We start from the raw sequence: 24,983 nt of genomic DNA, 5'->3' as shown, positions 1-24,983 counted from the left end.
CGTATTAAGTTGGAAAAAATATATACATAGCCAACTATAAGGGATAATATACATAATAAACTACCCATCAACATAATAATATCAAAGCCCACTCTTCACGGTCAAGAAGTGAAATATCTCAGCAAGCACTTGATTCTATCTGAGCACACAGGCTGTTCTGCTGCCTGGATAATAAGACAAAGAAAACCCGCCCACAGTTACCATGTTTGAACAATGAGTCGGGCACCAGGCCACAATCAGCAGAGATGGAGGGACTGACTGCCAGCTGCCACGGCCTTCCTTACGCAAGTAGCTCCTGGGAAGCTACTCACTCGTGGCTACGTGGATAAGAAAGTTTCCACAAAGTGTAGACCAGAGTTGCTCACAGAACTTTTCCTAAGAAACAACGGCCCTCCTTCCAGCCCCCGTAGGCTCTAACTCTAAATCATGAACTCAGTTCTAATCTGGTCTTCCAGCTCTCTGTAAAGCTGAAGACAGCAACCCTGCATTTGAAATGAAGAGTACACTTTTAAAGCTACACAAATAATTCATTCATAATTTCAGCCATTCATCAAACAGGCTCCACTATCTGCCAAGCAGCACAGGAAACCCTGGCAAAGTGCAGGTGCCCAGAGAGGCAGGATCCTCGCCCCGTGTGACTGACAGTGAGGTGGAGAGTGTGGATGAGAAAGTGTGTGGGACACAGCCGGGAAGCAGGAAGTGCGATGGAGAAATCTCCTCTGATGGATTATATTTAACAGTGCACCATTTATTTAATAACTGAGTTCCTATTTTATTAAGCTGATTTCAACTAACTCTACAAAAGATGATCCTGGTACATTAGTGTTCCATTTGATATTTGTACTCTTAACATTATATTGGTATTGATGACAACAACTTGTATATTTATCTTTGTTACCTGAAATCAGATTCCAAAGATCTATCTGGGTAACTTAAGAGACCTCATATTTAGAGCAGGACCCGACTGGTTGATCATTTCTTCCTAAATTCGAGTTATACAGCTACTTTTCAATGCGATGCTCTCTAAAGTTAGTATTAATAAAATCAAAATGTATTGAACTGTGCTAAATATGTTTACCATTATACATATAAGAAATATACAATGAATAAATGAGCAAAGCTCTTCCGAAAAGCAGTCAAAAGTATTCAGAAATCACAATGTTAAACTGGTCTCGAAAGGCAAGTCTACACTGCCTACTTGATGTGATCCAGTTAAAATACTTTGTAAAGGTAGATAATTTTGGAAAAGTACACAAACACTAGTTGAATTATAAGCAAGAAATATTTTATATTTCTAAAATTAAAAAAGAAAGTTTCTGAAGAATCTTACCACAAAGTATCATACAATGATCCATGTCTTAGAAAAGATAAAAGGCCAATTTTATCAACTGAAACATGGAGTTTTTAGAGCTGAAAGGCTAGAAATATTAGGAAATTCAAGTGTAGTAAGTGGACAACGTTTGTGAGTAAATGCAATATTATCCATAAAAGCTGATGAACTTATCTTCCTGGCCCAGTAGCTCCTGAAATATGAATTAGAAGCCAGACAAGAGATGTGTGGGGTGTTTTGTTTTAAGTACAAACCTAGGCCTTAGAGACAACAATTTCTATTATTCTTTCTAAAACAGATATGCTTTTTGCTAAGGAAAACTGAAAGCATCTTAGGTTCTCAGGTTTTAAAGTGATAAACTTCTTTTCATGCATGGATAAAGGATCTTCAAGAATAGTCATCAGATGAATGTGAGTGTGCGTGCATGCTAAGTTGCTTCAGCTGTGTCTGACTCTTCCTTTGCGACTCTGTGGACTGTAGCCCACCAGACTCCTCTATCCCTGGGATTCTCCAGGCAAGAATACTGCAGTGGGCTGCCATGCCTTCCTCCAGGCGTCTCCTGTTGCTCCTGCACTGCAGGCAGATTCTTACTGCTAAGTCACCGGGGAAACTCCATTAGATGACTACGCAGTAACTATTTATTTCAGTTTAACACACTTTACATTTGAAGGAAAGAAGGGTATTCAGACCCCATGACCAAAGCAAACAAGTAATGAAACTTATCAGACTGACTGGTCTTGATGGATATTTATCTTGAACATTGGGTAGGGCCTTTAAACGTGCGCTCCTTAGCTTCCTGTGAGTTATCTTCACAGCATTTACCAACTGAGGCTATTTTTTAATGAATGAATAGAGATCTAGATGAATGTTTAAAAAACATTAACTCATCAGATTTTCTTATCAAGAAACCTACATCATTTCATAACAACAAAGCAAATTCCTCTCTCTCTCTGTTCCCATCTCTCACACACATGGACACCCATACCTTTAAGCAACTTCCCACGTGAGTAAAATAAATTACGTAGGTCTCCTTTAATCTAAGGAAGGCCCTTGATAATGACAAGAGATGCTACAGCCTGGCATTTTTCAGGGGTGGGGAGTGGGAACCACTTTAAGATACAAATTTATCCAGATAACAATAAACCACCAAAAAGTCCCCTGGTATGAAATCACTGGCTGGAACTGTGTTGAGAATGACCCACTTTGACTCCTTGACCTTTCTTTTGTAATTGAAGTGTAGTTGATTTACAATGTTTACAATACTGTGTTAGTTCCCGGTGAATAGCCATCTACACACACACACACACACACACACACATAATCTATTACAAGATATTGAATATAGTTCCCTGGTGTCCAGTAGGTCCTTGTTGTCTATCTGTTTTATATCTTGTAGTATATATCTGGCTAATCCCAAACTCCTAATTTATCCCTCACTCCCCTTTCTCTGCTGGTCACTGTAAGTTTGTTTTCTGTGTTTAACTCCTGGGTCTTCAGTGAAGCCACAGGAGTTAAGAGGTCACAGGACACCCAGAGCATGGCATCAGTTAGAAGCAGACATGGAAAGAGAGCCCGCAGGCCATGCTCCCAGGAGCAAAGCCTTTCAAAGCATGAAGGCCCACCTGCTCCGCTGGCATGCGTGGTGGAACCCTGCCCCACGGCAGCACCATCCCCGCAGCATGGCGTGGCCTTTGCGTCCGTGGGCCTTCTCGCTTGCCAGCACAGCTGAGATTTCTTCTTCCTAGCATCCTAAAGCCATTCTGACACAGCTGACTGAATAAACGGGACCAGCTGATACAGCCCATGCATCAAGGGGTAGTTTCTACAGTGGAAATAGTCACCTTTAAATATACCAGAGGAAGGTGCTGTGAAATCTGCCTACTAATACAGGTTTATTAACAAAAATCCAGGCAAGTAAGACTATTTCCCCCATGAAAAACCACTTCTGAGAAAGCTTTACTGAATTTCCTCCTGTTCTCAACAAAACAGAGAACAATCTGCCATTGATCTCAAATGGAACAATATGGAGCACTTAAAAACCACTATTAAAGCATTCTTTGGACAGTTTACTTTTATCTTGGAAAATATGGTGACATTACAGAGGTTGTTTCAGGATCATTTAATAAATATCTTAATAGGATACTTGGAAAGTGATTTTTTATTAGCAGTGCTATTTACAAATAGGATCAAATAACCCGGCTGCGCCAGCTTCATGGCACCTGTCATTTTAGGTCCCCCAGCATTCATAGGAGGATGCTGGGTGCCCACTGCCTTCCCCTGTGCCCAAGAACATTCATCACGGCACAGTTACATGTGTTCTGGTTTTTGTATCCGGTTTCAACTTGGCTGTCAGGGAAATTAAAATGGAGGAAGTCTTCAGGCTCTAGAAGCAAGAGCCAGCCTCTGACCTGCCTCCGACCCTGGCTTCCACGCCTGCCCTAGAAGCACAGCAAGTCACACAGCACCGTAGATAAGAAAGGATATGTCCTGGAATCTCTTAAGCCCCTGAGGGCCTGGCCAATCCCCTACGGTGTAAGAAGTCTTCTGACTCACAAGGTGAAACAAGCAGCACTGTAAAAACTAAACCAGAGACAGACTTGCGTGTGCAAGCACGATGACATCACTTGCAGCCTGTGATTACAAGCAGGAGTCCACAAAACTGCAATTTGAAGTCTTGCCCATGGGGTGGACACACTGCTCGGGACCCTTTCCCAACTGGGATTCCAGACTGCTGTCAACAAGGGACTTTCCAGCACTGTTTAATCTGGATGTAGGTGGTTGGCTCAATTTGGTGATGTATATGCTATTACTTCCTTCTTAGGCTCCAAAATCACTGCAGACGGTTACTGCAGCATGAAATTAAAAGACACTTGCTCCTTGGTAGAAAAGCTGTGACCAACCTAGACAGTATATTAAAAAGCAGAGACATTACTTTGCTGACAAAGGTCGGTACAGTCAAAGCTATGGTTTTTCCAACAGTCAAGTAAGGATGTGAGAGTTGGACCATAAAGAGGGCTGAGCGCTGAAGAAATGCTTCAAACTGTGGTGTTGGAAAAGACTCTTGAGAGTCCCTTGGACTGCAAGGAGATCAAACCAGTTAATCCTAAAGGAAATCAACCCTGAATATTCATTGGAAGGACTGATGCTGAAGCTGACGCTCCAATACTTTGGTTACCTGATGCGAAGAGCTGACTCACTGGAAAAGACCCTGATGCTGGCAAAGACTGAAGGCAGGAGGAGAAGGGGACAAAAGAGGATGAGATGGTTGGATGGCATCACTGACTCAATGGACACGAGTTTGAGCACACTCCGGGATATGGTGGAGGACAGGGAAGCCTGGCGTGCTGCGGGCCATGGGGTCACAGAGACTCGGACACAACTGAGTGACTGAACAACAGCATTGTTCCTATTTCTTTTCTTTTAATGACTGTACCTCAAGATTAAGTCAAATAATCTAGAAGAAAATGAAACTTTTTTGTGTGTAACAAGTGGTTTCTTTTGTTAATGAGTTCTTCAAACCTGAAACTTAAGTACTGGCTTAAAAATTCTCTGCCTTAAGAAATTTTTGGTTCAGAGAGACGAATACCAGTGATTTGTTCATTTGTGGGAACAAACAGTGACAACTGGGGCAGCCACAGAGTGGCCGGAAAAACCAGCAACAGGTTGTGGGTGAGGCTTTCTACCGCGGCCCAGATGGAGCTGGGGAAGGTCATTATTTAGCTGGAATGTGACTGCATGTGTTCGCTAAAACATCACGTTTCTTTGCTCTTCACCGAGATTAAATCAATTCAATGTGCTTATAATAATTACTTCACAATGATCAGAAGATCTGATTGGCTGTTGGTGACATCATAGGAAGGCCGGTGTATATTCCTTGTGTAGAATTGGTAGGTCTTTGAAACACAGTAAAAACATGAAAACCTTAATATTCTATTTGATAATGGAGTTTTGATTTGAAGACAATCTTGAGCTGAGAATCTTCAACAGGAGACAGTGATAGGGAACTCCAAAGGGACTTTTTCTTTTTGTCTGGGAATGTATGATAGTGTACACAGAATTTAATGCAATAACTTACGGAAGCATAAGTAGAAAAATGGTACTTTGGGTTATCAATAGTAATAGAAAATACATCAGTCTTTAGACATTTTAGTCCAATGACTACTATTTAGAAATAGGAAAATGATTCAAATTATTTTAAAACATAGCTGAAGTAACCCAAAAGGTAGTACCAATCTCTTTTCAGCAACCTGGAATACTTTCACTGACAGTGAATTAGCACTCTTGGTTCTGAACAATTTTTATTTTCAATCGTTACATTTGGGTTGTATTAAATATGAATTAACTTTATCCTTTCAAGGATATTAACAGCTATTTCTAAGGTTAAATTTTAGGGGGGAAAAGAATGGAACCCTAAAACTCTGTCTCACCTAGCTTATATAATCCATTATGCTCCTAGTGAATATAAGGCATCCTTACTGAGCAACTGGGTAATAGCTATGAAGCTTCAGAACAACTCAGAGGGCAGCCTATTCTATACCATGAAAAACTGTTGAAAGATTTTCCCCCTGACATTAGGTTAAACTAAAGCTCCCTGGTAGAATAATGACAAATTGCATTTTATTCCAAAGTCTATAACGAAAATAGGTCCCGCACTGTGGTGTTTTTCTGTTTCATTTTTAGAAATTATAACATAGCAAACTACTAGTTGTTTTTTTTTTTAACTCAATACACATTATTCCAATGAAGACAATTTTTAAATCTTCCTAAAATATTATGTTAAAACTCATGTTCAACCACGTATTCCAAGTTGCTGAAAAGAGATTGGTACTACCTTTTGGGTTACGTTAGCTATGTTTTAAAAGAATTTGAATCATTTTCCTATTTCTAAATATTAGTCATTGGACTAAGCTTAATGCCCAGCAAAAGTTAGATCGAGATCTGAATTAATTTACAACTATGATCAAGAAAGATATAATTACTAGGACAAGGAAATGTTTGGTTCCCTTTCAGAAGCAGTGGTGCTGGAGGTTAACTGTTCTCATCATTAGCCTCATCACCGTATCTACGGATCTGTTTCGACAACTATAGTACCTAACATATTCTTTAAGTGCTTCTGGTGTTCTGGATTAAGACAAATAATGATTGATTGACAGATGAATGGCTAAAACAGATGTGATACATATACAAAATGGAATACTCAGCCATAAGAAAGAACATGGATGGACATAAAGACTGTCATACTGAGTGAATAAGTCAGATAGAGAAAAATGTCAAATGATAAACCTAAAAAAAAAAAAAGACAAATGCACCTATTTACAAAACAGAGACTCACAGACAGAGAAACAAGTTTATGGTTTCCCAAGGGAAAAGGTGGGGTAGGGATAAACTAGGAAGTTGGGATTAACAGATATACACACTGCTGCTGCTGCTGCTGCTAAGTCGCTTCAGTCGTGTCCAACTCTGTGCGACCCCATAGACGGCAGCCCACCAGGCTCCCCCGTCCTTGGGATTCTCCAGGCAAGAACACTCGAGTGGGTACTATATATAAAACAGATAACCAACAAGGACCTACTGTACAGCACAGGGAACTATACTGAAGATTCTTAAATAACCAATAAGGGAAATGAATCTGAAAATTTTTATATATATGTATATGGGGGAGAGAGGGATTAAACAATAAATATATATGTGTGTGTATATATATATATATATGTATACACACACACACATAACTGAATCCTGGCTGTACACCTAAAACTAACATGATATTGTAAATCAACCATACTTCAATATTAAAAAATCAGGAAAACAAACATAAATGACAACAATGGATGGTTATTCAAGGCACCCAAATCAGTCTAGAGCAAAGATGATTTGAAAGTTTCCCAGAAAAAAATGTAAGATGTGCAATGTGATGAATAAAGTTGACCAAAACACTGCACTATATTCACAAAACATCCAGGCTCTCTCTAACAACTTAACACCTACGTGACCCTGGGAATGTCACTTCCCCTCCCTTGTCTCAGCTTTCTTACAATAAGATGCAAATAATAATAGGACCCAACTCTCAAGACTGTCAACTGGATTAAAGACAGTCTAGTGTTTGCTCAGTCGTGTCCAACTCTTTGCAACCCCATGGACTGCAGATGGTAGCCATGAAATTAAAAGATGCTTACTCCTTGGAAGGAAAGTTATGACCAACCTAGACAGCATATTCAAAAGCAGAGACATTACTTTACGGAACAAAGGTCCATCTCATCAAGGCTATGGTTTTTCCAGTGGTCATGTATGGATGTGAGAGTTGGACTATAAAGAAAGCTGAGCACCGAAGAATTGATGCTTATGAACTGTGGTGTTGGAGAAGACTCTTGAGAGTCCCTTGGACTGCAAGGAGATCCACCAGTCCATCCTAAACGAGATCAGTCCTGAATGTTCATTGGAAGGACTGATGTTGAAGCTGAAACTCCAATACTTTGGCCACGTGATGCCAAGAGCTAACTCACTTGAAAAGACCCTGCTGATGTGAAATATTGAAGGCAGGAGCAGAAGGGGACGACAGAGGATGAGATGGTTGGATGGCATCACCGACTCAATGGACATGAGTCTGAGTAAACTCTGGGAGTTGGTGATGGACAGGGAGGCCTGGCGTGCTGCAGTCCATGGGCTTGCAAAGAGTCAGACACGACTGAGTGACTGAACTGAACTGGACTGTAGCCCACCAGGTTTTTCCGTCCATGGCGTTTTCCAGGCAAGAATACTGGAATGGGTTGCAATTTCCTTCTCCAAGTGTTATGCTTGACACATAGAAAGTGAAAGAAAGTGAAGTCGCTCAGTCGTGTCCGACTCTTTGTGACCCCATGGGCTGTAGCCTATCAGGCTCCTCCGTCCATGGGATTTTCCAGGCAAGAGTGCTGGAATGGATTGCCATTTCCTTCTCCAGGGGATCTTCCCGACCCAGGAATCCAACCCGGGTCTCCCACATTGCAGGCAGACGCTTTACCATCTGAGCCACCAGGGAAGCCCACAATAAATGTTAATCGTTGTAATGGTTATTTTTCAGAACATGCACATGTAACACACACACAGAAAACAGAATGAGTGACTGTGTAAGCCACTGTCTTTATTCACCATACATTCCTGTTCTTCTTTACCCATGGCACTGGTATACCAAAGGCAGATAACTGTCTCCTTGGAAACTTTTATTTCAATCACTGGGTTTCAAGACACTGAAGCTATGTCATGATATTATTATTACTCAATTTCGTTAAAAGCAGTCAACTCCCTCCAAAGTAATCAGAAAACAAATACAGCATGTCAAGTGGCTTATTTCAGAAGACATGATCCCTTTGTTTTTCTTCACAGTCAAATAAAACAATCTCTGTATACATGAACGGTAACGATGCTTATTTAGTGCTTTTCAGTTTGCAAAATACTTTCAAAGAAATAGTGATTTTTTTTCTTACAAATAGTTGAAGTAGTGAAAAGAGACGGAGAAGGCAATGGCACCCCACTCTGGTACTCTTGCCTGGAGAATCCCATGAACGGAGGAGCCTGGTGGGCCATAGTCCATGGGGTCGCTAAGAGTCGGACACGACTGAGCAACTTCACTTTCACTTTTCACTTTCATGCATTGGAGAAGGAAATGGCAACCCACTTCAGTGTTCTTGCCTGGGAATCCCAGGGACGGGGGAGCCTGGTGGGCTGCCATCTATGGGGTCGCACAGAGTCGGACATGACTGAAGTGACTTAGCAGCAGCAGTGAAAAGAGATGAGGCCTACTCTTTTTTTTTCTACACAAAGTCACAGAACATCTAGGGAAATGGTACCACTTCATGAAGGCAGTGAACAGAGCCAACTTGCATCAGTGCAAAGACCATCTGATCACTGTCATGTAAGCATCAAGCCTTGCTTGTTGGGCTCCACAAAAATTCCAGAGACTCACTCCTCAGAGCCTCCACCCAGTCTTCCAAGTTGCAATGGCCACAGAATTTTGTTTTTCTAATACAGAATTATCTTATATGAAACCTTTATTTTTCAAACCACAAGTATGACAGTGTGACAGAGAAATCAAGGGAGTTAAGTCAACAGTGAGGCCGCTCCTTCCACCTCCAGAATCAAGACCCAAATTCAGAACCGCAGGTTTTTAAGCCCTGCAGGGACGGGGCTTCAAAGGCACTCCATAAACAGCAAATAATCATGTTAGCAACAGAGAAGAAAAAGAAGCTACTTTGAAGTTACTTTTTAAAATTCAGTCACCTAAAAACAATGTCATGAAAGAGAAGCAAAGGAAAGACATTGTTAAGTACAGTAGCAGAGAATTTTGAAGTCTATTTGATTTATATTCATTTCTCCTGGGAAATGATTTCTAGGTTTGCAAATTCTGTTTGTATTTGATCCTCTCTGATGTTTCACGGGCTGGCGGTGGGACTCAGCGTCACACAGGCCTTTACTGCAAAGCAGAATGAACCTCGTGGATGGTCCCCCAGCCACTCCACAGGCTCCCGTCAGTCCCAAGCAGCAAAGGCTGGGCAGCCAGGACCTTCCCTCTGTCCCCATCCAGATGGGATTCTGTGCACGACACCCTGAGCAAGGCCACATCACTGACCTGGACCCTGGCACTGACCTCACCACCTTCTCCCGCACCCCATCGTCAGGCATCACTGCCGCTGCTGGTGAGAAATGTGTACTCACTCCAAGTGTACAGCCCCACGTGTACTCAGCTCCACGTGTACTCGGCCCAAGTGTACAGCCCCACATGTACTCAGCCCCACGTGTACAGCCCCACATATGAAATGAAAGTCATTCAGTCGTGTCCGACTCTTTGTGACCCCTTGGACTATATGGTCTATGGAATTCTCCAGGCCAGAATACTGGAGTGGGTAGCCTTTCCCTTCTCCAGGGGATCTTCCCAACCCAGGGATCGAACCAGGCTCTCCTGCATTACAGGCAGATTCTTTACCAGCTGAGCCACAAGGGAAGCCCCACGTGTACTCAGTCCCAGGGCACTCACAGTCCCATCAGAAATAATTTACTCGCAATCGTCTGGGGCATGAGCCCCAAATCTTAAGTTTTATAGACCCAGGATTACAAAACGGAAACTCTGCTTTTAAAAGAAGAATTTGGGGAAAAAACTAAGCTAAAAAGGAGAAGACCATGAAAAGGATAAGGGGAGGAAGAGACTGTAATTCACCATGAGAGAAAATGCGAGGACACAAACAGAAGAGCACACACTCGTGATGGGTGGATGCGCCGGTCTCCGTGGTCGAGTTGCGGGAGCCGTGAGCGACGTCAGAAACCGACGCCAGGCTTCCCTGGAGGCTCAGGGGTAAAGAATCAGCCTGCCAATGCAGGAGACAGGCTTCAGTCCCCAGCACAGGAGACCGCACACGCCATGGAGCAGCTAAGCCTGGGTGCCACGTTCCTTGGGCCTGTGCGCCAGAAGGCAGGGGTGCCCAGTGCTGGGCCCCGGAGCCTGCGTTCCGAAACCAGAGCAGCCACCACAACAGGATGCCCGCACACCACCTCTGGAGAGCAGCCCCGCAAATAGGGAAAGCGCCCGCACGGCAACGAAGGCCCAGCAGAGCCAAATGCAAATAAATGAAATTTAAAAAAATAGACACCAGCCTTCCAAGCACCCTGTGACTTCCTAGGTCATCTCAAGCCTTATCCCACAAGAGGCCAAAGCAGAAGCAGAAGGACCCACCTGCCCTGCCCAGATACCCGCTACACAGATGCTCATTTGAGCTCCAACACTGCCTGGTGATCCTACTTGAAGATGCTGCAAAACAGGCCACCTCCTTCTCTGTCAACCAGTCTTCTTTTTTTTAATGGAAGTTTTATTTTTTATTTTATTTTCATTATTATTTTTGGTCACGCTGCAAGATATGTGGGATTTCAGTTCGACCAGGGATCGAACCTGTGCCCCCTGCAGCGGAAGCATAGAGTCTTAACCACTGGGCCACCAGGAAATCTCTATTCACATCTCTGAATAACCAAAACGCAGAATAAAAAGGAAGCACTCCCTACCTTGAACACATCGAGCTGTTGATTAATTGTTTCTGTTTCCATGCCAACGGGGCCTTGAGACTCCTCAAGCTCCTCAGCCTTCTGGAGCAGAGTAGAAAACTCCTGGAGTTTGCTATAGAATTCCTCAAGGCGCACAATGGTCCCTTCGACCTGCTCTTTCCTGGCTTGTGCACGGTCCCAGAGCTTGTTACACTGTTTGCTTAAAGCCTCCAGGTCCCGCTTAATGCCAACGAGGTCGGGAGAGGCTTCCTCCGTGGCCAGCATCATCTTGCAGGTCTTATTGGCATTGGCGTTGTTTGCGATGAGCGCATCCAGCTTCTCCAGGAAGGCTCTGATGGCTTCCTTCTGCTTCTGCAGTGTCTCCGCGTCTCTCCCAACTGGGGCCATGCCGTCCAGCTCATCATCAAACTCTGCGAACTGAGAAAACATCTCTCGGATGGTGTTCTGGAAATGGCCAATGCCCTGAAGCTTGGTTTCTAAGAACGAGCACTTGTCGTCCACCTGCTGGCTAAGGGAGTCGTGCTCCTGCGCTAAGGTCTCCGCTTGGAGCAGGATCTCGGAGGTGCCCTTGGAGTCAGAGGCCTCCGCCACGAGGTCCCGGGCAAGCCCCTGGGCCAGATCCACCTGCGACTTCAAGGTCTGGAGGGCTTTCTGCTGGGTCTGCAACACGGTCAGGGACTTGCTGCTGTGAGCCTGGGGCCCCAGGGAGTCGTGCACCGCGAGCTGGTCCTTTGCACCCTGAAGCTGGCGCTGAGCTTCTCTGGAAACTTCCTGGAACTCTTTAAACTTCTGGGCCATGTTCTCAAGGGAGAATTTCTTCCTGTGCACCTGCTCAGTGACCGTGTCCACCTTCCGGAGCAGGCACTCCCTCTCCTCTGCTACCACCTCCTGGTCCACCTCACAGACGCCGAGCAGGCTGCCAGCTGCACCACTCAGCTGCTCCACCAGCCCGAAATGCTGGTCCATCTCCTTCTGCAGAGCCTTCAGCCGGGCGAGGGCGTTCTCCGTCTCAGCGGGATCCAAGCTACACTTGATTTCCTCAAGGCTGCCTTGACATCTGTCTATCCACGGCCTGAGCGTGTCCACGTGCTCTTTATACTTGAGGGCTCTCTCCAGCGTGTCCTTCACCCTGTCTTCTCGGTCCTTCACCTGCTTCTGCAGTCCATCCCAGTTGGTTTTAATAGTGTTCAGCTGTAACTGCAAGGCTACTTTCTCAGACCCTTGGGTTTTTAGTAACAGGTTTTCGCCTTCCGCAATGGTTTTCTCATAAAGGTGAGACTGGGCAGTCAGCGTTTTCCTGAAGTCTTTCTGATCTTTCACTAATGACTCCAAGACGTCAACTTTGGCGGATATCAGGGGAGACTTGTTTTGTTCTTCCTTCTTAGTATCCAGCCAAGCCTGGAAATCTCTAGACATTTGCTGAAATTGGTGAGAGCTGGCACAGGCTGATTGAAGGTGCTCGACATGGGTCTCTAAAAAGTGAAATCACAGACAGGTTTATTTTACATCAAAATGTTGAATGAACCTGTGAAAAGCTAAGGGAAAAACCACCAACTAGAAACACAGAGTAATCTAAATGCAAAGGCTACTAGCACTGACGTTGTACACAAAGAGTGGGTGGGAGGGCAAGAGAAGGGCTCTACAAGAAGAAGAGGGAGCTTCGTGGCCAGATGCCACAGCCACCTCTGTCCCAGGGCAGAGACGTGACTACTGCTCAAAGCTCCAGGTGATGCTGATAAACAACTCACCCCTTATCAGTCGTGACCTTTCGACCTGTGTGATTTCCCCCGCTTTGGCTGCACAGCATGCAGGATCTCAGTCCCTGGACTAGGGACTGAACCTGTGTCCCTGCCTCGGGAGCAAGGAACCTAACCCCTGAACCACCAGGGAAGTCCCACCTGTGCAATTTTTACCCATCACTTGGACAAAATAAGGCCGTCTGCGAGGACTACAGGGTTCTGGGTTTCAATCAGCCTGTTATGTGCTGCAGGGCCCGGGGCGAATGACCGAAGCCCAAGGTCTCATTTCCCCAAGTCTGAAGCAGCAACACTGACAGACGCTGTCTCGGGCGTGAGGGGACCCTGCATGCACTGAGCTGAACGCCAGTGATGGAACAGGGCTCCTGATGGAGTCATCACCACTGTGATCGTCACAGCTCGTATCTGCTACCCGCACCACATCAGAATCCAGGGACAAGCCTGAAATGGTTGCTCCGATCAGTAAACAAGTCCAATCCATTATTAACAAACATAAACCGGGTGAGGGTGTTTCTCTGCAAATGACACAAACAGACGCCCGCGCGCTCTCCTCTGCCCGGCCCCACTCGGCCCAGAAAGACCACGGCGGGCGAGAGGGGAACGGGCAGGGCGGCTCTCTCCCACGTGTCTCTTGGGAGAAGCTCCCGTGACACAGCCAGACGAACTAACTGCGGGCAAGAAAATGATACCAAGCCTTTTTGGTAACTGTTCATCTCCTTTCCCGATAAAAACAAAACTGTGACGTAGCATGAACGTCTACACTTTTAAAAATCAATTTTTCTATTTTTTTTTACTATTTTCTTTAAAATGAAGCATAGGTGATTTACGAAGTTGTGTTAACTTCCGCTGTAGAGCAAAGTGATTCAGTTTTACATATACACACATTCTTTTTCATATTCCTTACCATTATGGTTTATCCCAGGCCACTGAATACAGTTCCCTGGGCTGTACGGCAGGACTCTGTTGTTTACGCATTCTATGTCATATCCTATGATAAACCATAATGGAAAAGAATATTTAAAAAGAATGTGTGTGTGTGTGTGTGTGTGTGTGTGTAACTGAATCACAGGCTTCCTATGTAGCTCATGGGAATCCGCCTGCCAAGGCAGAAGACTTGGGAGACATGAGTTTGGTCGCTGGGTCAGGAAGATCCCCTGGAGGAGGGCATGGCAACCCACTCCAGTGTTCTTGCCAAGAAAATCCCAAGGACGGAGGAGCCTGGCAGGCTACCAGTCTGTGGGATCACAGAGTTGAAGACGACAGAGCACGCGTGCATAACTGAATCACTCTGCTGCACAATGCCAAAATTAACACAACACTGTGATTAAAAAAAACAAACAAAAAACAAAAAACACTGTGATTAACTAAACTTCAACAACAACAACAAAAATTTTTTTAAATAGTATGCATCTGCTAGCCTCAGACTCCCTCACCGTCACTCCCCTATCCCTCTCCCCTTGGCGGTCTCAAGTCTACTCTCGCTCTCTGTTCGTCTGTGAACACCAGTCGGGGGCACCTGAGATTTCCCGGGCCAGCTGTGCGGTGGCCTGCGCCCACACCGGATCCCCCAGCACCTGCACAGACCCCACCCCGCAGGCTGTGTGCACAGCGGCCAGGACCTGCGTTCCACGTGCCTGAGACTGCCTCTTCACACGCACTTCTCACTACGGGCAGGTCCTCTGTCGGAGCCCGATTTACCCGGCAGCTTGGCTTGTTCATGGATCCCTCTCTCTAGGACACACGTGCACTCACAGAAGACACACACACCTGCTTTCTGCTCCAGATCCTTGAACGATTTCAAGACGCCTTCCAGCTGCCGGCTGAGCTCTGCTCTCAGATACTCTTCTCGGACCAGGGCTGCCAGGTCGTCGCCCAGGGCCTGCGCCGCGCTGATCCGCTTCCCCTCCTGCTCCACCGCCTGCTTCAGCTTCTGGGCCGTTTCCAGCTGCTGGCTCATGGCGTCGGGGTGTGCACTGCCGGCCACGCTGCTGCTGAGCTGATCGTCCAGGTCGGCCAGCTTCTCGGACAGGCTTCTCAGCAGGCTTTGATACTGGGTGCTTTTCCCAACGGCCTGATCGATGCGGTCACACCGGTCCCTCAGCTGGCCGGTGAGGCTGTCCCATTTCTGGGTCACGGCCGCCAGCTGCTCCTTCACAGTCCCGTGGAGGGACGGGTGCTCCCCAGGTCTCTGCAGGATGCCCCGGCCGGCCGTGGTCAGCTGCTCGTACTGCGGCTTCCTGGTGTCGAACTCCTGCAGGAGAATCTGAGAGAAAGAGAGAGCGAGGGTAACTAAGCACACAGATGACTGGAGAACCAGTTACAGGAAACACGGCTTTATGCTTCTGCGCAGAAATGATAGTTAATTGTCTAGCTTTTATTTTTGCTTTTGTTACCGCTTTCCTAGCTCTTATTTCAAAGGCAGTGCGGTTATCATAAACTAAACCCAAAGGGCAATGCTGCCTCACAGAGATAACACTTGGTCTAAAATAACATCCCCCAAAGGGGGGGGAGAAATAAATAAATATTTTTGCTAGTCTGGGGAGAAGGAAGAGAAATTTATGCACAAGTTCTCACACACAAAGGGAAACACGGAGTTTAGACAAGTTCACATCACCCTAGCACCAAATGTGATTTTTCCTCCTTGTACTTTTCTTTTTACAGGAATTTTTGGAATGCTCTATAGCATTTTACACCAAAAAAAAAAAAAAATGCACAGTGATAACAGTATCAGGCTATACCGATTCACGGTGCATTGATTTACAAAGATTTCTTTTTAAACCCAAGATTGATGTGTAGGCTTTTTTGTAAAGATTTAGCCAATAAATCACATCGTTCCAAGCGTGCAGGCTCACAGAGGCTTTCACTGTAAAATGGATAATCTCCAAATTGTCCTTTTAATGTAATATTTTGTCTATCTCTGGGAGACCATGAACAATTATTTCTTCTCAAATGTTTCTTTACCTCTTTTGCTTCCAGCCTATTCAGATGAAGAACGTATAAGCCTAGAACAGTATGTGACTCAGCTGCCTGGACTGATTTGTATTTTCAGAGCAGGGATCAGCCTCCCTGCATGAAAACCACCCCCCGCACCGAAAGACGCTCCCGAGACCCTAGCAGCGGTGCTCCTGCGACCACGACTGACTCACATTTTATCAGTGTTTCCCCGTGTGGATTTATCTGCTCATAAAAGTCTAAGTAACCTTGTGGGTTTCAAGGTTCCTTCTCTGCCTCCCTTCTTTCTTCTCCTCCCCAGCTCAGGGCTGTTTTGCATGACCTTTCTAAGTTTCATTATCTACTACCACAGTCAAAATGAATCAAACTCCAAAGGAGTCATTTCTAAACAAGATACTAGCTTCTCATAAAAATGCTATTGCTTATGCAATCACATTAATACTTCAAAGGAGGTCCTCTTTAACAGGGGTCTGTACAAACCACAATATGAACAAGACAGTCAAGGGACGTGACCATCCATGGGCCCTGTGGGCCACTCAGGGATGCTCCAGCGCTTTGCTCCTCTGGGGTCCCCATCAGCATCACACTAGCACCTCACGGGCGTGTGATGCATCACAGATGCCCACCCAGGCAGGCAGAGCACACACTGTCCAACGCCAGCGTACTTCCCGTGAAAACGCCCCCTTGTTAAGTCACAGGCTCACCTGCACCTGCTGCCTCTGTGTGTTCAGCATGTTCGGGTCAACTGACAAGGGCCCGAGGACGCTGACCATCAGCTCTTTTTCCACGAGCCACTGCTTTAACTGGGCCTCCACCGTCTGGAACTGGGTTAGAGTATTTGAGGATTCTTCCAGCTTTTGTTGTCTATCAACTGTCAATTGATTGAGTTCTTGCCACTTAGAATCTAAAAAACAAAAACAAGATAAAGGATGCAACAGAGGTTTGGCTTTTGTACATTTAACACAACTATATCTTAATGAAGATTACATAAACAACTCAAAAGGATCCCCAATGGCCATCATTCCACCCTCATGACTCTCCCTATATAGTCTATTAAAAAGCCTAACCTAAGGGTTCATTGCATTTAACAATACAAATTTTATGGTCCTGAGGGTTGTATGTCACCTGGAGTATACGAAAAATGAATTTGAATCTGATTTTGGAAGACGTCGTAAATTATGGGATACTCCTAAGAAACCTCACTCCTTCTAGAAGTCCTACAGAGTTTGTTTATTCACCTAGAACTGACCTACTAGAACAATGAACATATATCCTTTTCTTTAATAGCAAACCTTCAATGACCAGTTCGAGGTAAGTGACCCCCAAGTACGTGTACCCACGGCCAACCATGCCCTTCTATGCAAACCAGCAGCCCGCTGCTCGGAAGTTACGCTAAGAAATCTCACCAACCCTTTAAACTCAATGTTGGGGAAAAAAGAAAGCTATGATACTCCTATCTGAACGGGGAGATTTTTCCAGCTTTTAGATTTTTTTGAAGGTTCTTCTCTCACACATCGTGAGATGCAATAGTTAGATTTCTCTCATGACACTCCTACGTCCTCGATCACCAAACCTTAAAGCCAGTTCTTCCACTCCCAATACCCAAACGCCATGTGGGTCCCGACCCTGTTTCGCCCAGACCAGTGGTTCTCAAACTGGAGCTACGTCAGAGACCCCTGGAGTCTGCTCACACACGACTGGGGACTGAGGACTGAGGAGCAGGTCTGAGTGAGGCCTGAAGGTGCACTTCTAACACGGCCCCGGGGTGCTCAGCTCTTGCTGCCACGAGCGTGTCACACGCACACCCAGACCAGCAGCCGTCTACCCTGCTCCACCACCACCCACGACCCTCAGCTTCAGCGAACTTGTTCTTAAATAATCTCCCTTAGACATCACTGAACACGTCACTCCTGGGCTCAAAGCTCTCAGTACGTCACCCACCACCATGCAGACGGCAAAATCTAACCAGCTTTGCTTGACCTGCAGAGGTGCCCCAAAACTGGCCTTGTCTGCTCATCCCAGAGTGTCTGTCCTCCTCTCATCTGCACCGCTGGCCTCATACCCTCATCCAAACAGGGCGGGCGCACGCGGGCCCTTCTGCCCACATGCCCCATCCTGCCTTCAGGACCCGCTGGGTCTCACGCCCTGCTAGGATGCCTGCCTGCCACTGCCACCCAGACGACAGCACGCTCCCTGGAGCCAAGTTACTGACCATCCTTGAACACCAAACACTGCACAGTCAGGGAAGCTGTGATGAGCTGTGACAGACTGCTTTTCAGCCAGCACAGAGCTGCTTTTCCTATAACCCAACCCCTGAAACCTTCCCTAAGTGACATCATTCCATACCGCCTGTTCTAGTCAGTCACAATCTGACAGCAAAACAACGCAAGTAAACATAAGCGAGGAAGGAGGAGAAATATCAAGATCTTATCAGGAAGCTTTCTGAAATATATGTTCCTCACTCCCACCCCTATTTTAAAATGCTTTGACAGTATTCTCCCAAGTAATTATGATATTCTAGGCGACAGTCACTGAAATAGGGCCTGACTAATTATCAGGCAACAAGAGTTTCTAGCAAAATAAACCTTTCAACATTAAGATCTTTTAGGATGCCTCTTTTTTTACTGCAGCAGAGTGGATTTTACAATGTTATGTCAGTTTCTGGTGTACAACAAAGTAAATCAACTACACATGTAAGGATGACTCCTACTAAACTGAAACATACTTCGAGACATCTAAGTTCACCACAGCACGCTGCTGCTGCTAAGTCGCTTCAGTCGTGTCCGACTCTGTGTGACTCCATCAACGGCAGCTCACCAGGCTCCGCCATCCCTGGGATTCTCCAGGCAAGAACACTGGAGTGGGTTGCCATTTCCTTCTCCAAGGCATGAAAGTGAAAAGTGAAAGTCAAGTCGCTCAGTCGTGTCTGACTCCTAGCGACCCCATGGACTGCAGCCCACCAGGCTCCTCCGTCCATGGGATTTTCCAGGCAAGAGTACTGGAGTGGGGTGCCAGTGCCTTCTCCTCACCACAGCATAGCTAACTCTAGAGGAAGGACAAGGTATAGCTCAATGTAACGGAACAACTGACAGTGAAATGATGTTTGTGACGAGTAAGCACCTTTACTCTGTGCCCGTGTCTGAGCTGCACACACTGACTCACTGCATTCCCCAAACAGCACTACGGTGTACAGAGAACAACTCACTGTCTTACGCTCATTTCAGTGTCATCACAATAAGGAAAGGGGGCGATACGACAACAGGGACTGTGGAGTAGATTCTGCATCTCCGAGGAACGGCGCACGCAGGGACAGGGTGGGAACGTGCACAGCACTCTTCATAAAGAGCAGAGCCCCGACCCCGTGGGGAGCGGCCCCCACAGGCCTGACAGGGAAGGGCCCGGGAGCACGAAGCAGAGGCTGGCAGGGTCCCGTCGGGAACTCCGTGACAGAAAAGGGCACCCGTCTTTTCCAGACAAATAAACTAAAAGGACTCTCTACACTAAAATATAACAAAGCATAAAAAATTAGAGGCACCCAAAATCTAGCTTAAAAAAAAAAAAAAAGACCATAAAGAAAACATGTGACTCAATGCACAGCACTATAGTAACGAGTATCTACCTTCTTTGTAAACATAAATTTCGTTACTGTGTTTAGTGAGAAAAACAAAAGATATGCCAAGGCCTGGCCCCAGACAACATGAAATGACACTTCTGAAATTGCAAAAATAGATTCTGAAACGTGGAAGCAAATCTCAAAGTCAGGGAGACTGTCAGATAGATGTTTTCTAATAAACATTATGATTTTTTAAAAAATGCCTGGGTTCCTGTTGAAGGCCTCTGGTGTAATTGGTGACCTACCTATTTCCGTCAACATCTGCTTCCACCTGGGGGCCTCTGGTGTGTCCGGGTTCTCCTCCAGAAGCTCCGTCAGCTTGTCCTTCAACTCCTGCACTTTGTTCACATTCTGCTTCAGTTCTGCATCAAACAACTAACAAGGAAATAAAAAAAGTAACTGCATTAAAGCATGTCAACATCAAAGGACAAAGACACAATTATAATAGAGCACTTTTTTCTTTAACACGACCAAAATAGGGGGAAATATCCACAGTTAGAGGTTGAAGTGAGTGAGGACCGGATTCAGGAGTCAATTATATTGTCTTTTCCTCTTTGTAACTCTTCTTCAACTAGGTAAGAAAAGAATCCCAAAGAAGAACGCTAGAGAGCTCACCCCACCACCTGGGAAGAATTTCATATCTTCTCAAATCCCTTTGGAAAAAGGAAGTGACACCACGAAGACTGTAATTAACCAGAAAATCAGTCTTGAGAGAGGCTTGAGACTCTACTAGTGAATGAGCAGCTTTCTGGATAACACAGTATAGAGCTCAAAGATAAGTCAGTCATCTGGAGACATTTTTGCCAGCACTGCTAGCGTACAGAACCATTTTTCTAACCCTGAAAGCTGTAGAAAGAAATACTGTCTATTGAAGAAAGGGAAAGCGTGAGCTCCCCTATTTTATACTGGACAGAACAGACTCCTAATACACCTGGCCCTTAAGTACATCTTTTCCAATAAGGACTGGCTAAAATCCCAGACTTGAGCTGGAAAGTCAAAGTTGCTTGCACCCAACAGCTCACTCATCTTTATAACGTCTGTGGGTAAAAACAAGTGACTGTTAGGATCCATCTACAGAAAGGCACATCCGACAAAGCTGGCCCACGACTTGCTGGCGGTTACAGGGCGGGAAACCAGAACCGGCTCGTGAGCCTGAGGGCGCATTCTGGGCCCTGATGGCTCCCTCGTGTCTCCCGTGGACGATACCTTGTTCTGTTCGACTTGGCTTTTCACAGCCTCCGTGTCCACAGGTGTTGGCGCCTGGTGCCACTTCGTGGCAGTGTTGCTCATGGTCTGCAACCACTGCATCATGGCGCTGGACTCCTCCTGGGCCTTCTGCAGTCTGGAGAGCTTGGTGCTCAGCTCGCCTATTTTGTCCTTAAGCAAGAGGCCAAGATCTTCATAGCCATGGCTTATGTCAGTCATGTCCTTTTTAATGGATGTTAAGCCTAAACGTAAGAAAAAAAATTAACACCGACACATTTTCAGGGTATTTAGAGCTCCAGAAAAAAAAACTGGTTCTAGGTGCTATTTCCTTCTATTAGGTTGATCAATCGTTTGTTAGGGTTCTTCCATAAGACGTTACTGAAAAACCCGACCGAACTATTTTGGCCAACCTGACATGTGGTCAAGATTAAGTCTACTATGATAAAGTCATAGAGTTTTTAGAACTAAAATGTCACTTTCATCTTACAATGGTACTTCATGACCAATACATTAAGGACACTGCATAATACCGGTGAAATGAGATAGATATTTTACATGGAATAAACTACCCAAACCATGAAATGTTACATATTAATTCCTCAGGTATCAAATTAAAAAATAGCTCAAATAATGTTATCCCCAGTGAGAAACTACCTCAAATTAACCCAAAAGAAGGAAATATAAACAAAATGCCAAACTAAACGACCAGATTTTACCTTCAAATGAACAAAACTGCACAGAATGTTATATAAATATGTTATTTATGGAGAACATGATTATTTTTATGTCATTTTAATTCAAAGTTTGAAATTTTGATATAATTACTTTTTGTCCCTAAAAAGATTTTCTCTTTCTCAAAAAAAAAAAAAAAGTTATTTAATCAAGAAACATTTAAAGTTACTATTTACCTTTATTTGCCAAAACTTCCTGAGTATCTGTGGCTGTTCCTTCACCATTTAATATTACGCCACCTGCAAAAATATTAAAACTGAAGTCATCATAGACTTCTGTCATATTACATGTGTATTAATAGCAGGTGGCATTAAAAAAAATAGTTGCTCAGTCGTGTCAGACTCTTTGCAACCCCATGGACTGTAGCCCGTCAGGCTCCTCTGTCCATGGGATTCTCCAGGCAAGAATACTGGAATGGGTTGCTATTCCCTTCTTCAGGAAATCTTCCCAACCCAGGAATCAAACTTTCCTCCATTGCAGGCAGATTCTTTACCATCTGAGCCACCAGGGGAAGCCCAGGTGGCATTAAAACAAACCCCATAAACAGTAATTATTTTAAAATATTATATTTTAAAATTTAAAATAGTGATTCAATTTCAAAATCAAATGAAGGTTTAAAAGATCAAGCTATGTCCTCTCTTCTGTATAAAATTTACTCCTAAAGTCATAACACGATCAATTTAAACTCCAGAGTTTCAGAAACTTTAGATTACTGATACATTAATCATTAACTATTAATCTATAAGACAACTTGATTGATGCTTTTGAATTGTGGTGTTGGAGAAGACTCTTGAGAGTCCCTTGGACTGCAAGGAGATCCAACCAGTCCATTCTAAAGGAGATCAGTCCTGGGTGTTCTTTGGAAGGAATGATGCTAAAGCTGAAACTCCAGTACTCTGGCCACCTCATGCCAAGAACTGACTCATTGGAAAAGACTCTGATGCTGGGAGGGATTGGGGGCAGGAGGAGAAAGGGACGACAGAGGATGAGATGGCTGGATGGCATCACCGACTCGATGGACGTGAGTTTGAGTGAACTCTGGGAGTTGGTGATGGACAGGGAGGCCTGGTGTGCTGCGATTCATGGGGTTGCAAAGTCGGACACGACTGAGCGACTGAACTGAAAAGACAATTTTGGGGTGATAATTGCTTTAATGCTGAAGTTATTTTAATGATACAGTCACCGAAGCACAGAAGCTGGTTACAGTGTGTGTTGCTTGAAGCATAAATGCCTGACGGACAGAAGAACATCCACCTCAATGTAAGGAACTGAAACTGTCTGCTGCAGTGACAGTCTTTTCGTGGGTTTACTGGAGGTGGAATAATGTAAAAAGACATGAAGGAAAAGTCAGAAGTAAAAGAAACCACACTGAATCAGCACAGGGAGAGGAGGCATAGGAGCTGGGGCCCTGGGCCCTGGTGTCCGTCTCACCTGAGCTTCAACCAGCCCACTGATGACCCTGTGAGTCTGCACAGATGCAGCCAGCCCTCCCTGCTGCTGGGGAGAGGAAGACCTGGCTCACGAAAGCCCAGTGGGAATTAAAGACAGGCACCCTACTGCCTAGAAATAGGAACGGCTCAGTGAGTGGTAGTAATTACTTCTCTTTAATTCTATAAACATCTAGCATCGGTATCTTTTTATAATCAAAATATTTTTTAAAAAATCAATTAAGACTTTCTTATATGAGTACGCCTTGGCTCTCTCTCCAAAACACATTTCCCCCAACTAAACACACGAGAACAAACCTGAACAAAAACACTTACATATCTGAATCTTAATCTAAGTGTTATCCCCGTAAAACAAAAATCACACACCATGGAATTTCAAATGGAAGTGAAAATGCCCTGTGGATACTCAAGATTAATTCCCACCATGCTTGGGAGTTTTTAAAGAGCAGGGGAAAAGAAATGTTTTTTGCTTATTACAAATACAAAGAGGACATGGAGAACTAATATAAAACACCACAGAATTCCTTCCCTTTAAAAAAAAAAAAAAACAACAAAACCTTGACATTTCAGGAAATCTGATTAGGAGAGAAAGAAGCGATCATCACACACATACACTGTAAGTATTGCCTGAAATGGGATTAATAGAGCAGAATGAACAGTGTAGGGAGAGGCCCAGCTGAACGCCAGCCTCACAATGGGGACAGTCGGGGGTGGAAAGAGCAGATAAACCACAGAGGACCCTCAGAAACTCTCAGGATAAAGATGCGAGATCTGCCTGCAGTCTACTCTTGGATTATTTCAAACCTGATAGTGACAACAATATAAATGTTTTGCACTTAAAACCCTATCTACAACTTAAATTTTAGAACCCTTATTTATATGACTCTCCCCTTCTGTTGAGAAGCATGACAAGACTGTGATTCAGACATGCTGGCTAACCTAAGACAGGACTGTTTTCTTTGGGAATAAAAGAATAAAGCAGATGGGAATAAATTGAGAGGTCCACTTGACAAAAAAAAAAAAGCAAACCTGTTTCCTCCCCTTACTTCCTTTTTTCCCAGGAGACCAGATGCATTTCTTTATCAAATGTTTCAAATAGAATTGCTACATTTCCATCTATGAAGGTAAAAACAAACAAACTGGAATCTAATCTTTCCCCTTTCCCAATATAATGCTCCTTCTTCTTACAGATGAATTTGGCTACATTTTAAATCGTAGTAAAACCCAAGAGATCTGAAATTTGAACAGTACAGACACTTTTCTGTGGCAGCATTTACTGTGTTTAGACATGTCATATTTCTTGTCACTTTCCCTTTGTATTTCTGAGGTTATTTTATGCATTAATTAAAAGAAATAACATAAACACATGAAATAAACACGGGTGGACCCAATTCTTAGGGGTTTTGCCACAAATGTACACAGCGCACATACCTGACTTAACTGCTGCTATGGCCTTCGCGGGGGTGGTGACAGCGCTGATCAAGTTACATAGTGAGTTCCCACTGTCGCTGACTTTCTGAATCTCTGGTGTTTTTAAGCTCCACTTCTCTTGTAATTTCTTGAGATATAAAAATACATTATTTTTCAGTCTTAGTAATCTTTTCCAAGTTACACATTATAATTCAGGATCTGAAACATATCTTAAAACAGTGACGATTGTGGCTTCTGACTTATGGGAGAGTGGATGCAAGAGAAGAACAGCATCTCTATTCGTTCCAACAGCCCAGGTGACTGTTAACACTGTTGCTAGTGAGGACTGGGGTTGGCACCATCCTGAATTCTGCTCCCAGCCACAGTGGAAGCTGGGCCGGCCCCAGCTGCCGTGAGTTCCAAAGTAACTGTCAACTGTAAGTCTGCAGACTGTACTAGGCGACAGCCAAGCTACAAGAAGAAAGGTACTAGAAAGTGTTCTTAAAAAT

At 44.6% G+C, this 24,983-nt stretch overlaps 1 protein-coding gene across 1 annotated transcript in view; it reads right to left on the bottom strand.

The window, feature by feature from the left end:
• Window positions 1–24,983, bottom strand: part of DST (dystonin) — a 406,366-nt gene that overhangs the window by 91,785 nt on the left and 289,598 nt on the right. The window contains 7 exon segments of the mRNA XM_086370990.1: window positions 11,357–12,828; window positions 14,881–15,376; window positions 16,770–16,969; window positions 19,924–20,053; window positions 20,885–21,126; window positions 21,793–21,855; window positions 24,496–24,622. Of these exon segments, the coding sequence (XP_086227116.1) occupies window positions 11,357–12,828; window positions 14,881–15,376; window positions 16,770–16,969; window positions 19,924–20,053; window positions 20,885–21,126; window positions 21,793–21,855; window positions 24,496–24,622 (2,730 nt within the window).

Source organism: Bos grunniens, chromosome 23, assembly GCF_055505025.1.
Source record: "Bos grunniens cultivar Pamir isolate PY7600 chromosome 23, Bosgru_T2T1.0, whole genome shotgun sequence".
NCBI classification, from domain to species: domain Eukaryota; kingdom Metazoa; phylum Chordata; class Mammalia; order Artiodactyla; family Bovidae; genus Bos; species Bos grunniens.
Note: the sequence above shows the minus strand (reverse complement) of the source record. Positions and strands in the feature narration are given on the sequence as shown.